The sequence below is a fragment of the Fukomys damarensis genome, unplaced genomic scaffold, assembly GCF_012274545.1.
Source record: "Fukomys damarensis isolate Sample0158 unplaced genomic scaffold, DMR_v1.0_HiC HiC_scaffold_17, whole genome shotgun sequence".
Taxonomy (NCBI): Eukaryota; Metazoa; Chordata; class Mammalia; order Rodentia; family Bathyergidae; genus Fukomys; species Fukomys damarensis.
Window position 1 is genome coordinate 60001304 of NW_022900929.1, and position 14953 is coordinate 60016256.

The following is a 14953-nucleotide window of genomic DNA, read 5'->3' on the forward strand; positions in this document are numbered from 1 at the left end:
GGTGTGTTTCTTGTATACAACATATTGTTGGATTTTGCTTCTTATTCCATTTTGCCAGTCTATTTCTCTTGATTGGTGAGTTGAGGCCATTGACATTGCTGGTTATAACTGATATGTACTGACTTATTATTGACATGTTATTGGCCTTTTGTTGACTCTTTTTACTTTTTCACTTTCTCCTTTTAATTTCTTGCCTTGCCTTTTTGATTTGCTCTCTCGGGCCTCATGGTGTTGTTGCCTTCATTGTCTTTTTCTAGGATCTTGTTTAGAATTGCTTGTAGTGCTGGTTTGGTATTCATGTAGTTTCTCAGGTGTTTCATCATGGAAGTGTTTTATTTCCCCATCCATTTTGAAAGAGAGTTTTGCTGGATACATCAGTCTAGGTTGGAGGTTGTTCTCTTTTAGTACTTGAAATATCTCATTCCAAGCTCTCCTTGCCCCAAGGGTTTGTGTTGAAAAGTCTGCTGTGATTCTGATGGGCTTTTCTTTCTATGCGATTTGTTTCTTTTCTCTTACTGATTGTAGTATTTTGTTCTTCTGTTGGGTTTCTGGGATCTTGATTATTATATGTCTAGGTGTAGATTTTTTTTGATTGTAGCTAGTTGGGGTCCTATATGCCTCAGTTATCTGAATGTCAAACTCTTCACCTCTGTTTGGGAAGTTTTCTGTCATTAATTCTGCGAACAGCTTTTTAAAGTCATTTGTATTTTCTCCTGCTACTTCATGTATTCCTATCAGTCTTATGTTATTCTTCTTTGCATCACCTAAGAGTTGTTGTATCGATTTCTCATGATCTCTTACTGTTTTTAAGAGAGCTCTCTTTTCATGGTCACTGACTGCAAACTTATCTTCTATATCTGAGAGCCTGTCTTTGCATTCTTTTATTGTGTTGCGTACACTTTTTAATAGAGTGTTTAATCCCCTGGATATCTGTTTGAATCTGTTTTATGGATTCCATTTCTTTCCTATGTTGGGCAACAGGGACATTCCGACAACAAAAATTAAAATGAGAAAATACTTAAGCAAAACACAAGGACAGACTTCCAGTTTACCAATGGCAAACAGTAGGGCAAATGAGGATGAAAAGGCTGATAGTAGAACACCCTGAACTCAAAAAACAGGAAGTAACAAAACAGATCGATCGGGCTCTAGAAAAATTCAAAATAGAAATAATTTCCCAGATAACAATAGAGATAGTGAGCAAAATAGAAGTCATGATTTGAGACTCTAGAGAAGAAACTGACAAAAAAATGGATGAGCTCAGGACCATGATAGAAGCCATGAAGGCCCAGCATAAGAAAGAAATGGAAAAAACAACTTGCTTTTTAAAGAGTTCTCAAATTTTAAACTTTTGATGTACTCAAATGTTTTAGTCTTGGGATGGCTGTTTACTTTCAAAGATTACTTTAAGGACACCCCAAATTCTTGTTTATGTGAGTTACATCAACTGATGTTTACCTATTATACACGAAAACAGGAAAATTAAAAGTGCTCATTTAAAATAACAGTTAAGTCTATTACAGAAAAATATTTGAGTGAGAACAGTAGGATAGCTTTACATTTTCTGTAAATCTAATATCTGATTTGACAGAGTGAGATTCTTAGGTCTACTTTTGTGTTCAATCTGTTGTAATATGTTCTTTTGATTAATAATATTAATATGCTTTGGCTATTAAGTGTGTTAAGTAAATGTGGTCTCATACAGAATGGACAGGGAGCCATATTTTAATACTCTTTCAATGTAATTATGGATACCCCTCTTTTTTAAGGCAGCAAAATTTCACAACTGGTACTTAAAGGTTAATTGCATCATGGAATCAGCAATCAGATAATGAGCTTGTTACATATCATCATATTAAATCCATTGATTTGTCTTATTGTTTCAGCCAATCTTTTCCATGAATAGTTGTATAACCTAATATATTAGTCGCTGGAAAAGTATTGGCTCACCACTTGGTCCACCACTGCTTTCTATCATCCGTGCAAATTTCAACATAGTAGAAAAAGTTAAATGAAATTTAGTATTATTATGAAAATGTTTTTACATTGCAGACCACATGAAAGGCTCTCAAACACTGTCAGGAGTCTGTGGACCATATTTTGAAGCTTGCTTTGGTTGAAGGGCAAATAGAAAGTACAGTGTAGAGCCTGTCTGGGCTAAATAAAAAGTTTGAAATCACTGAAAGCATGACATTGGGCATTTATATAACTTCTGTTAGATTCAATGTCCTCATCTGTGTTAGTTACTTTTCTCTTGTTGCTGAGACAAAATAATCAACACTCAAAGTTGAAAGGGAGGGGGCTTATTTGGCTTACAGTCCATAGAGATTTTAGTCCATTATCGGCTGGCTGTGAGGCTGGGGTGGCAAACAAGCTCCGCAGTAGAGAGGCAACACAGCACACACATGGTAGCAAAGGCGACAAAAGAGCTTCAGTTCATCGTGGTAGAAGATAGCAAAGGCAACAAGGGAAACATAACAGCATCTCCCTGCCCCTTTTATCTTATCCAGACTACTGAGCTCGGTAGCACTCACACCATTAATCCTAGTGCCTATAGCCTAGCATTCCAGTTTCACACACTCTAGATCAAGTGTATAACCACACGAGGCTTTGGAGGGATATCTAGACCCAAACCATAGCATCATCTATAAAATGGGGGTACAAGCAGATCCTGTTTCTTGGAACTATGCTCAGTATTAAAATTAGATAAGATAGTGTTCATATCTGTTAGTGAGACTAGTACTACAAAGATAGCCGTGTAGGCAGTTGTAATGGTACCACAGAGGCAAGGCTCACAAGAGTTGATCAAGAAAGGCTTTGTGGAGCAGGCAAGGCCAGGCAGCATTTTGAAGATGGGGAACTGCAGCTGCCATTTTTTTCAAGTGTTTCTTCCATTTTCTATTTTGGTGGGTGGTGTGGGAGACTGTGGAGAGGAAGGTAGGAGCAGAGAAAGTCAAAAGAGAGGGAATGAAGGACAATGCCCAAAGCTAAGGAACATAAAATGAAAGTTTATCTTAGGTAGACAGCATAGCAGCACGGTCCATAACCTATATCACCCCATATCTACTTTGACATTTCTGAAAAGGGTTTTGTCAACCCCCTTTGACTAATGAGGAAAGTGAGGCTAAAAAAGTTTAAGTATTATACATTTTGCTCCTCATTTACACTTTAAGTTTCTCAAAGGGGAATGGGAAGTGTGGGGGGGTGGGGCTGGAGGAAGCAAAGAAGGGAAAGAAAAATATGCAAAAAGAAGGAAAGACTGGAAACAAAGTCTTTGTAAATAGGGAGGGATGAAGGGCTGGAAGAGAGGGAAGAAAAATGGGGAAAAAACAAGAACCAAGATATATCACGGTAGGCGTTCCCAATGATAAATGTGATCATAATGTATACCTAAAATACACCAATGAATGTAATGAAAAAAATTTAAATAACTTGATCAAGTTACAGGCATTGCTCAAGGCCAGGTCTAAGATTTGAATTAAGTCTCATCTGGTTAACAAACTCTTAATCTTTCCATAACACCAGCCAGTAGCTTGGTAAAAAGCAGAGCTCAAGAATTAAGCTTCATTTTATAAACTTAGACTTCATACAGTTTTCCTTCTTGAATAACAAAAAAGCTGGTGTAGTATTGGTACTGTATAACATCTTTTACCCTGTATTTTACTTATTAGCAAGTGAATTTATCAAAGAACAAATTATACATTGCATTTTAAGGTCTTTCTATATGATTTGGGCTTTTATTTAAATCAAGCTGGTCTTATCATTTGACTGAGGCAATGAAGTTTTAGCTGACAGTGCTGTATAATCTGGTATGATACACATATATGTCAATGGGAAATTTTTAAAGAGCACATGTAGGCAGGGGAGCAACATCTTGTGAGAATTTCTCAACCCGGCATGGCATGGAGCTTGGGTAACTGGTGGCCTTCAGGGGCCTGTAGCTTAGCTCTTCCTTGGGAAATGAAGTCAGGCATCTAGAAGAGCAGCTAGCTACAAGTAATCCCATTTCTCAGGCCCAAAGAGCCTCAAGCTGGGCAATGTTTCTGTGGCTACAAGGCTGGTCTGGGAGGCAGGTGGGATAATGAAATGAGAACTTTTCAGCAGTGCCTTTTGTGGACTGTGCACTGGCTCGATCCTGTGTGAGTACTGGGCAGCATCACAGTAATATCTAAGCCCTTCTATTTCCTTAAAGTTTGTGCCTAACAATGGGAGAATGAGCATATTTTCTGAAACAATATGAGGAGGCCAAGGAAAATAATCTGCCAGCTTTCATATTTTACTTAAGTCAGTTTAAATTTTTCTTTCTAAATTTGGGGAGGAAACTTCACACCTCTGCTCAATTTCAAACATGCATTTTTCTATTAATTTTCTGGTCAGAAAATATAGCACAATTGAAAATGTTGGGATGAGCAACAAAGAAAGCATTCTTTATGTTTACTTCTTCCAACAGAGTATGTCTGAGGAACTTCTCGAAGATGTCTCAAGTATTTTCCAGATTGAATCGGAAGGTATATCAAAGTGGGCAGCCTTAGATGCAGAAGATACAGCATTTAAATTTCAGGACACTTTGGAAATGCATCCAACAGAGGAATCAGTGAAACTTATGGAAGGTAGACAGCCAAAAAGAGACTCAAAAGTACCCAAGCAGATATCTATAAAGGTGAAAAACTACTAACATTGGAAACAGTTAGCATTAGGCCAAGTTGAGGATGTTCGGGTGTACAGAAATGGTCCAGGCTAGACCCAAGGTGTGGTTGTGTGTATGTTTGTGTACGTGTGTGTGTGTGTGTGTGTGTGTGTGTGTGTGTGTGGTCCATCCTGAAAGGGGCTCAGAAATGCAAATTGTCTATTTTTTTTGTTTTTGAAAAGGGATCATATGATTCTTGAGGGATTTTGGTCTCAACCCTAATTGCAACCCTGGGAAGGGATGACAGTTTTTTCTAGGTAAGAGGGAATCTGGAATCATTCAGAAATTGACTGAGAGGACCAGGGATTTAGCTCAGTGGTTCCACTGCCTGCCTCACAAGTGCAAGGACCCGAGTTCAATCCCCAGTACCAAAAAAAAAAAAAAAAAAAAAAAAAAAAAAAGTCAAAACAATCAACCAAGAGCATTTCAGTACCACCTCAAGGCAATTAGGAACTCTAATCCAGGAATCAGGACTGGGTAAACTTTGCAGCTATTATAACTTTGCTCTCTTTAGGTTTATCCTAACCTTTGAGTCTTTTCCTATTGTGAAATGCTTCTCAGATTAACTTTATTTATGAATCCTTTTCAAATTTTAACAATATTCACATAATCATCCTACTGTTTTAATACTTTAAGTCAAGCCAGTCACTTTTGACTTAAGTAAATTTGTTTTAAAATAAACAGATAAGCATAAAAGTGTCATGTGGCTAGCTGAGATCCAGAATGGATTCAGGCCTGAAAACAATGTTAAGAACAACAACAACAAAAAAAGAAAAGCAATTTGCATGTTAGTTTAGGAGCAAAGAGAGGGAAAAAGAAAGAACCTTGTCATTGTGGATGAATAGTGTAATGACAACAGATGACAGAGCTGCCTTGATTTATTTTTGTAAAAAGGTTGAGGCTTAAAACAAACAAATGTGTCAGAGAGAAAGGAAATGGATACATTCATACCTTGCTTCTTAAAGCTGAGAAAGCAAGTGATCTTTAGAGAGAAGAGAAGAAGATTTATTTGAATCTTGAATTCACAAGATTTGTAAAAGATTTTGAGAGTTAGCCAACAGGTGAGAGAGGAGCCAGATGCCTCGAGACTGGCAAGTACAAATCTGACTTTTATATTTTAAGGTATAAGTCTCCACTTTTGGCAGTCTATCTATGCACACGTACTGGGTAAAACTCTAGATGATTAAGCTACTTATTAAAAGAATAGTGCTTGAACCTTTATGGAAGGAGTAGGGTTTCCCCAAAGACAAGCCATAGAAGACCAACCTTACTTCTTTTAGAATTACTAGACTGAATATCAGAGAAGTGTTAGCTCTGCTATTCCATGTAAGTGTAACATAGGGAAGTCATAGGCTCTGGAGTCAGTTTTCCAGGGACAGAATTCTCTCTATCCTTTACTTCCAACATGACCTTGGGTAAACTACTGAGCTGCTTATTTGTGTTGTTAAATGAAGATAATGACAGTGCCTACTGCATAATATTTGTGTGAGGATTACATGTAGATGCTACAATAGCATGTGTGTAAATACACATTTAGAAGAACACTTGACACATAAAAATCCAATAAGCATGAGTAACTACTTTTCTGAACTTTTGCAGTTCACTCATGAAAACTTCTTAACAGTTTTGCTTCCAAGATTCAGTTAGGTAGATGAGTCAGGTAGATTGCTGGATGACTTTGAAAGTAGTTATGCAGAGGATGGACAATTACTGCAGGAGAGTCCCTGGTGGTGTGCTATGAGGCTATGTCCAATTCAACATATTTCTCAATAACTTGGTTGATAATATGGACAGCCACTGTTGGTTGGATTTGTAAGTGGCATCCAAATGTAATGGGTAAGGTATGTTTGGTCTAACCGCAGATGAAATTTAATAGGGATAAATACACCCATGATTTTTTCTTTATATCCATAAAGTAAATGTGTAGATGTGGGATGATAGGACTTGACAATAGAAAATGTGAGACTCCAGGGTTTTAAAACATGGTATCATTTTGTAAGAAGACAAATGGAACTGTAGCTTTCATTGGCTGACAAGTAGTGTAAGAGAGGAGCATCTTTGGTTGATTTGATCATATCATACCTCAAATACATATCATGTTCAGATGGGCATGTCCAATTCCCAGGGGAAACTCTAACAAATTAGAGACTGTTTGGAAGAGAACATTCAAAATAACAAATCACAGTACTGCAAAATGACGTCATGCAAGTAGAGTTGAAGGCACTAAGGATGTTTATCTGGCAGAAAAGCTGGCCCAGTGGAGTCCATTGGAGTCCATTGTATTCAAATATTTGACTACCCATCAACTGAAAGATAGCTAAATTAGCTGGGGATTGGTACCAGGAAAAAAAAAGAAAAAGAAAAGAAAAGAAAAGAAAAGAAAAGAAAGAAAGAAAGAAAGAAAGAAAGAAAGAAAGAAAGAAAGAAAGAAAGAAAGAAAGAAAGAAAAAGTAAGCAAGCAAGCTAGACTGGTGCCTGTATTGTTACTGAGGTTTGAATTGAGATTGGTGGATAAAAATTAATAGACTCAATAATAAACAAACAAAAACTCTTAACAACTGGAATAGCTTCAAAGAGAAAGTGATACACCTTAAATATATCTGACCATGTTCAAGCCAGATAACTACCACTTGGTGGAGACATTATAGAGGAAATTCAGATATTAACTGAAGGGAGAAACAGAATGCTTGATGCTTCTTAAACTTTTATTATTCCTCATTGCTTCCTTACCCAAGAAGTTTCAACAACTCTCTCCTTTCTACTGAACCAATCCCAGATTCATCACCTAATTTGTAGGAACTTCTCCGTATCTGGCCCTCTTCTACTTAATCAACCATATCTCTGTGCTTCTTCCAAATAAGGCCTCTCTGCTTTCTTCCTTAAATCTAGTCTCAAAATGAAAAGCAGTCTCAGGAGAAAAATCCTTACATGAATGACTACATTAATTCTGCAAAATTTACTAGAAGCAATACATCCAAAGCTTGTACTGATTAGAAGACAGTTATTTATGAGAAAGAATGTTTTATGTTTGCTAAGCAGTAGAAATAGAAAACAGCTCTACTATAGGTAGTACAAATTGATAAACGTTGCTCAAAATAATAGTAAATAATAATAATAATAATAATGAAGCATTTAAATTATTTTTAGCTTGCGTTTGTAACAACATATCAAACTAAAGGTAATGTTGTCCGCAAGTGCGAGCCCACTCACCGAACAAGGTTCAGGAGCTCAGACTGGGAGGGCAAGGTGTGGAATCACCAGGCAGACTCCACGGAGGTTTCTGGAACGCTTCCGCTTTATTCAGGAAATGCACAGGCTTATGTAGGGACAACCATGGGGGAGGAGCATGGGAGGAGCATTTAACGTTTGGTGATATCTTATTGGAGGCACGGTGGAGTGATTTTTTTGTGGGCGAGGCAAGGGAGTTATCACTAGTGGCGGAGGTGTAGCTTGTTGGACCCAGCATCTAGGCACTTAGGTGAATTAGCTCAGCCTTGGCAAAATTTCCGAGTTAGCTCAGGAGACAGGAGTGCGGCGCACCTGGCCCAGCCAGGCTTGAACTTCTTTCACAAGGTAAGTTCTGTTGAAAATACAAATCAAGAAGATGGTATTGGGCTAGGGAAATAGCTCAGTGGAGACTCTTTGCCTAGCATATGTGAAACCCTGGGTTCAACCCCCAGAAAACTAGAAAGGGAAAAAAGATTTATGGAGGTTAGGATCTTTTTTATATTTCTCTAGTAATTTTAAGGTAATAAATGATAAATATTGTGTATATATGTATGTGTGTGTGTGTGTGTGTATATATATATATATATATATATAGTACTAATATTTTCATTGGCATGAAATGTATATATAAAAATTTAGGAATGGATTTGAAGGGAAATTGGATTCATATTCTGTTATAAAATATACACAGAAATCACACATTTAAATATAAAATGGGCCATTAAATAGCAGAAAACAGTAACTCTTACATTACAACCTACCTTAACAGTATACTTTATATTTTTTTAAAGGTGCAATCGTCAGAATTCTTGCAAATCAGAGGAAAAGAAGTTAAGAGAACACAAAGAAGTAAATCAGAGACTCCACCACTGAGACGAAAAAAGTTTTTAAAACCCCAAATAGATCAGAAACTACTTAAAAAGTAACTTGTTTAAATTCACAGATTTTATTATTTGAAAAGCAGTCAGTAGCACGGATACATGAATATCCATTTTCTAGCAGGAAAACTGAATGCTTTAGAAATTCATATATGAGATCTTAGTCTCAGAGGAAAAGTTAATGGCAGATTTTACAGTTAGGCACTATGTGCTATACTTCATGCATCCCTCTATTCACATTTGGGATCAGTGTGTCTAATTTAACAAATGTAACAATAGCTAGAATAAAAATATCTGTTTATGAGACTAAGTAAAATTGTTAGCTTGTGAAATTTGATATTTTTGATCACTGCAATGCCTGATTTGGACTAACTGCTTATTGGATCAGTTAATTTTGTTATGATAGCAATCCAACACACAGTGTCCATAGGCCAATTAACTTGGCAGTTTAGAAGGCTTCATTTTTCTATACTATCATTTCATGTTTCATCCCCCACCCATGTTTTTAATGGAGTTTCTTATTACATAGGAATATAATTGCAATTCTGAACAATTATGTGTAAATACAATTTAGATTATAGTTTACCTTTTACCATTCACCTTGTCCAAACTTAGGTTTTCTCCTTATTTCACTAGTAGAGTTTTATGAGTTGGTTTATTCTAGATTATTCTTCATTTAACTCTTTATGGGGGTTTAAAGAGCCTTTAATTATTAGCTTTCGCTGTTGCTTAGGGGACTGAAAAGTGTGTTGGCTGTGGAAGCGAACTTTTTTTATGGCTAGCCTAAACTCTGTAAATGGATATTACTCACAATTTAGTAGCTGAGAACAGACTCATGGGAAAAGAATTCCAAAGTTTATGAAACAGTCAAATTGGCATTTAAGTGACCCTGTACATGCCATTGCTTATCTGCATTGCTTTAAGCTCATTAAGTTAGCAAGATTATGTATTAAAACAAATACTGACAGCAGACAACAAGTATTTTACCTTCAATAAATAGTTACTGTCAGATTATCAATGAAGCAGAAACTTCTTGATTTTTTTTCCCTAAAAAACCTTGCATTTAGTGCATTAACCAAAGTAGTACGGCCACACACAGAGTCAGAGTCTTTTCTTTTTTATGTCTTAGTGTTTCAAAGAATGACAAATAGTCTTGCTTAAGGAGACTGTGTTATAAAAACACAGAGCTTTTCTTGAGCATGCCAAAAATATTTGTAGATCTTATTGATACATATAATGCTGTTTTAATTCATTTAAGCTGAAAATAGAAATTTCCATTAAAGGGAAACAAGAATGAGATAAGGAAAAAGAAAAAATACGATATTTTAAAAGTTTGTTATAAAAGAGAACCTTGGAGAAAAATTTTTGAGTTTTCAATTCACTCCTGCCTTTTCTTTATTTTTAACTTACTCCTTTTCCTAAGTGACTAGCCCTCAAATTAAATTGTTTTCTTGGGAGTTCAGTACTCTATTGTAGAATATTGTTATTGAGCTCAATGACCAAGGGAGATTCACTTGCTAATCTGTGTTGTTAGACTATAATGGGAGCATAAGAATGTAAGTTGACTGTCATGCTTTTTAAAGAAAAAAAAAAATCAGTAATGTAATCTCCAGCACATTCCACCAGCCAGGACCTGTCTGAGGTAGAATAATGGTACATGTGCACTTGACATTGGAGCTTACCTTTTTGTCCTCTCTCTCTCTTTTTTGAAAGCTTTTTCATAGGAACCCAGAGTGCCTGAAGCCCTGGCTTCCCGGACAACCCAGTTTACTTGCCCAGTTAGGTCTCCTTTTCTCAGGTGTTTCCAGGTGCTTTTGATTTGTCTCTCCTTTCTTGCCCGACACATGAACATTTACAAATCGCTGTTATGTTCTTACTGGACCCTGTCCTGTTTGGAAATTCCATAAGCTGTTCTCTGTCAGTGTTTGAATAATGCACATACTGTGCCTAGTGATGGATTAGGTGCTGCATTGTAAAAATTAATAACAACAATAAAAATAAACCAGCATTTCTTAAGAGACCACCAAAGACCAGGAATGATATATCTGTTATTTTAAAATAAATTATCACAAAGAGCTAGGAAGTTTTTATTGTAATTTTTTGAAGTCTTTCAGAGAGTTCTGGTAATGCACTTTGTAGCTATTAGAACTGAGTTTCTGATTTAGGTTCACCCAACTCCAAAGTCTACATTATTTATATTGTGCTTCTATCTGAAGTATCCCAGACACACAGAGGCATCAGACACACCAGCACTGACCCATTAGATAAGTGATCAAAATGAGTGGCGTAAGACTAGGGCAATGCATGAAAAGAGACGTCTGTAAAACAGAGTAAAAAAAAAGAAAAACCTTTGCAGAAGAATCTGTCTTCAAGCTATTGTTGACAGATGTTCAGGTGTGGACAAGAGGGAAGACAGAATTCTATCCACAACCGAAAGAATTGATGAATCTGATCCTGTGGTTTGTCCTGGAAACTGATAAGAACTCACATCAGCTACATGAGACATTGTTCTAAATGCATTTACTTTTCTTACTTAAATCCAAACTTGCTTATGACCAAATGAAAATTGTAAAAAGGATTTGAATCCAGGCATCTCAACTGTAGAGCTGCACTCAACCACTGAGCTAGAATCAGTGTCAAATGCTAGGAGGCATTTTGATCTTGAAGAGGAGGAATTAAGGGAGGTAGTGGCAGCAGAGGTGAGACTAGGGAGCACTCAGAATGAGGAAATTAACTGAAATATTGGAAGATGATTTTTCCAGTATTGAAAGAGAAGTTCAAATCTTAGAAGCTAACAGCGAGTCTGGAAAGTTAGAGAAGGAAAGGCCAGGGATTATGTTGAATTATGATGAATCTGAGAGAAAGGTGAAAGCTGAGGAAAGCCAGTGGAGAAAGGGCAATTTTGAGAAGAGTCGTGAACATTGTTAGCGTCAGCCTGGAGGTCATTAGAGAACACGATTTACAGATCTAAAGTTGACTTGATGAAGAAAAGGTCATTTGATTAATGGAAATGTACAACTTTAAAAGGAAGGTAGGGATAGGGAAGTACTGGATGAAAGGTTACTCTACTTGGGAGTTAATAGGTGTTAATAGGAAAGAAATTTGGCATATAGTCATCAGTACTGTGTTTGGGTCACAGTGGCCATTCACTTATTTTGTGACTTAGCCAATATAAACTTGGTACAAAACGCGGATACTATACCTCCAATGTAGGTTCACTGTGAGATTTAGAAGGAATATATGGAAAGCATATAGCTCAGAGCCTGGCACATTGCAGTGCTCAATAAGGTTTTGTTTTTATTTTTGTAGAATGGCTTGGGGCATTTCCTACTTCGGAAAGGCAGGAGAGGGAAGTTCTGGAAAAGTAGAAAAGAGATTTGCTACACTGACTTAGACACAAGATGTCTCCATTTGAAGAAACAGATAATGTATTATGCATAATGTTCTACCTTCAGGGACATTTGCATTTTAGTGGAGTAGAAAGAAGGAATTCATGATGGCTGGACATGGTGTCCTTGGACTGAGTATAAATTCAGGCAAGAAGAGGCTAGGAGTATAATAAGTTTGCTATTAGACACCTTTTGATCTTGAGATATTTGTGAAACCCACAGGTTGAGTTATTCTGTACACAGTCCAATATGAGTTTGAAGCTCTGGACACTGGCCTGAGACTGTAATATTAAACTTGTTATAAACCATTATTATAATTTTATATCTGACCTCTTCTACTTAGGTATCATTTTTAGAACCTGAGCTAAGCTGCCAAAATAAATGTGTTCCATATCTAAAGACCACACAGTGGCAGAAGCAGCTCACATCCTTTTCCGTGTTGCAGAATCCCACAGACGCACTCCTCTCCTCAGCTTCACCATCTATGCACCACCATCCCAGCCCGGCAGCTGCCAGTCGACTTGCAGCTGGCCTCTCGCATGTACCATACTGCTGACAAGAGAGGCCACAGCACCCCACTTGGAGTCTTTGGACCATCTTTCCTGTGCGATCGCTTTGCAGATACACATAGAGATAGGTAAGAATTCTTTGGTAATTTTATTTTGAGCTAGATTTCAACTGTCAAAGAAATTCTGTCTTTGAGGTTCCGATTTTAAAGTTCAGATTCCGTTCTTGGACACTAGAGAAGGAGCCATTTTTATTGTTTTCCATGGCTTTCCTAGTGTGTACACAGACTAAGTTATTATCTCTATTTCCGGACAGTATTGATAAGAATCATAGCTGTCTTAGTTGGCTTTGTGTTGCTTTCACAGACTACTTCAGACAGATTAGATTATGAATAAAATGAATTTATTTCTAAAAGTTCTGGAGGCCAGGTAGTCCGATGTCAAGGTGCTGGTATCTAGTGAGGGCCTTTTTGTCATATCATTCTATGGCAGAAGAATAAAGGACAAAGTAAAGGAGGGGTGAGGGAAGGGAAGGAATGAGGGAGAGAGAGAGAGAGAGAAAGAGAGAGAGAGAGAGAGAGAGAGAGAGTTACTTCATTCTACTCATTTTCCTTTTTAATCAAGCACCTCTCCTCGGGTAAGTAACCCACTCTTAGAATCGTAGCATTAAAACCATTCATAAGAGCAGAGCCTTCATGATGTGATCACCTCTTCAAAGTTTCATCTCTTAACATGGCTTTATTTGGAATTAAACTCCCAGCACATGAATGCTGGAGGATATGTTTAGAACATAGCAATATCCTATCATAAAGTAACTTTAGTGTAGTCATCTGGTTCCCAAACAGTGTTACATAATTACCTCATTCGTACTCCATAAAGTTCTGGAATATTGAAATGGAAATCGAGGCACATGAAAGCTCCATGGAAACAATGAAAAAATTCACAGATTTGGCATTTGAACCATCGTTTGAATTATATTTCAGCATCATTGGACATACTTGGGCCCAGAATCATGTGCAAAGGTCTTTGCCTGTTGAGTTCATTCCATTTCTCCTTGTGTCCCATTTGCCCTTGAAATCTGCATTGTGTTTTGTGAAGACTGTACAACATTGTCAAAAGAGAAGAGAAAAGGGAAGAAAGCTCCTTTTTTGTTGTTGTTTTTTGCAGAAGCAATATTCTGAGCACTGTGCTGGGTGTTTTTGCATACTTTCTATTTAAATCTTCAGCTGTAAGAAATAAGTTACAATTTTCATTTTATTCAGGAAGAAACTTGTGCTCCATGTTATCCACAAAAACTTGCTCAAATTCTTTTTCTGGGTAGCAATTAAAATCTAACCTTCTCTGAGATTTTCTTAACTACTTTTATGCTTTCAATTTGAGATTTTTCTTCCCAATCACTACTCCTAATTTATTTTAGTACCCTTGATATTCTGCACCTCAGCTTCTTGTACTGTATGTACGTCTATGTTTCCTATGTTAAAGGAATAAGTTTTAACATCCTTCCTTCCCACTCACAAAGCCCAATAGAAGGCAGTTTCACTTGCCCATCAAGAACATATGAGTCTCCTGCCTTTGAGAATTCTATAGCTGATAGGAATTCTGAAAAATCATCTACCATATTTTTAAAGCATATTAAAAGTATTAAATATGAAGTTAAGGAGAACCTTTTTCAGTACTAAATTTTTATTCCTCTAGACATCTGAGAAAGATTTTTTTTTAGTTTTAATTGAGTTTGTTGGTACATTTTAGGTATACAGTACAGTTACATTCATTATTGGGATTTTGTACCTTTACATGACAGGTCTTGGTTCTCATTTTTTCCCCTTGTCCCTGCCCTCCCTTCACCCCCTCCTCCCCTCCCTGTTTGCAAACACTTTATTTCCATTTTTTTCATTTTCTCATATTTATTTTCTTTTCCCTTATTCACTTTCCCCTACCCTTCCCACTTTCCCTACACCTTTAGCCCTTTTCTTCCTATTTCACAATGTCAGTCATCTCATTAGGATCTTATGTACTATTACAGTTTATTCACACCAGAGAAACTATTTCAGTATTTACACACATGTGACTTATTTATTTCACTTAAGAGTATATCCTCAAAATGTATCCATTTTCCTATGAATGTATCTAATTTCTCATTATTTATGGCTGAGTAGTATTCCATTTTCATTTTATAGAAAAACCACATCTTTATCCAGTTTCCAACTGATGGGCAAATGGGCTGTTTCCAAGTTTTAGCTATTACAAACTGTGCGGCTATAAACA

General features: G+C 36.8%; 1 protein-coding gene across 7 annotated transcripts in view; it reads left to right on the forward strand.

The window, feature by feature from the left end:
- Ttc6 (tetratricopeptide repeat domain 6) overlaps positions 1 to 14953 on the forward strand; it is a 132930-nt gene that overhangs the window by 6669 nt on the left and 111308 nt on the right. For 5 of the 7 annotated variants that reach the window (XM_033765146.1, XM_010632654.2, XM_033765145.1 and 2 more), the window contains exons 4-6: positions 4451 to 4660; positions 8707 to 8837; positions 12628 to 12819. In XM_033765146.1, the coding sequence (XP_033621037.1) occupies positions 4451 to 4660; positions 8707 to 8837; positions 12628 to 12819 (533 nt within the window). Of the gene's footprint in view, positions 1 to 4450; positions 4661 to 8706; positions 8838 to 12627; positions 12820 to 14953 lie in introns of those variants that run through there. The other 2 variants (XM_010632655.2, XM_010632656.2) reach the window with 2 other exon arrangements.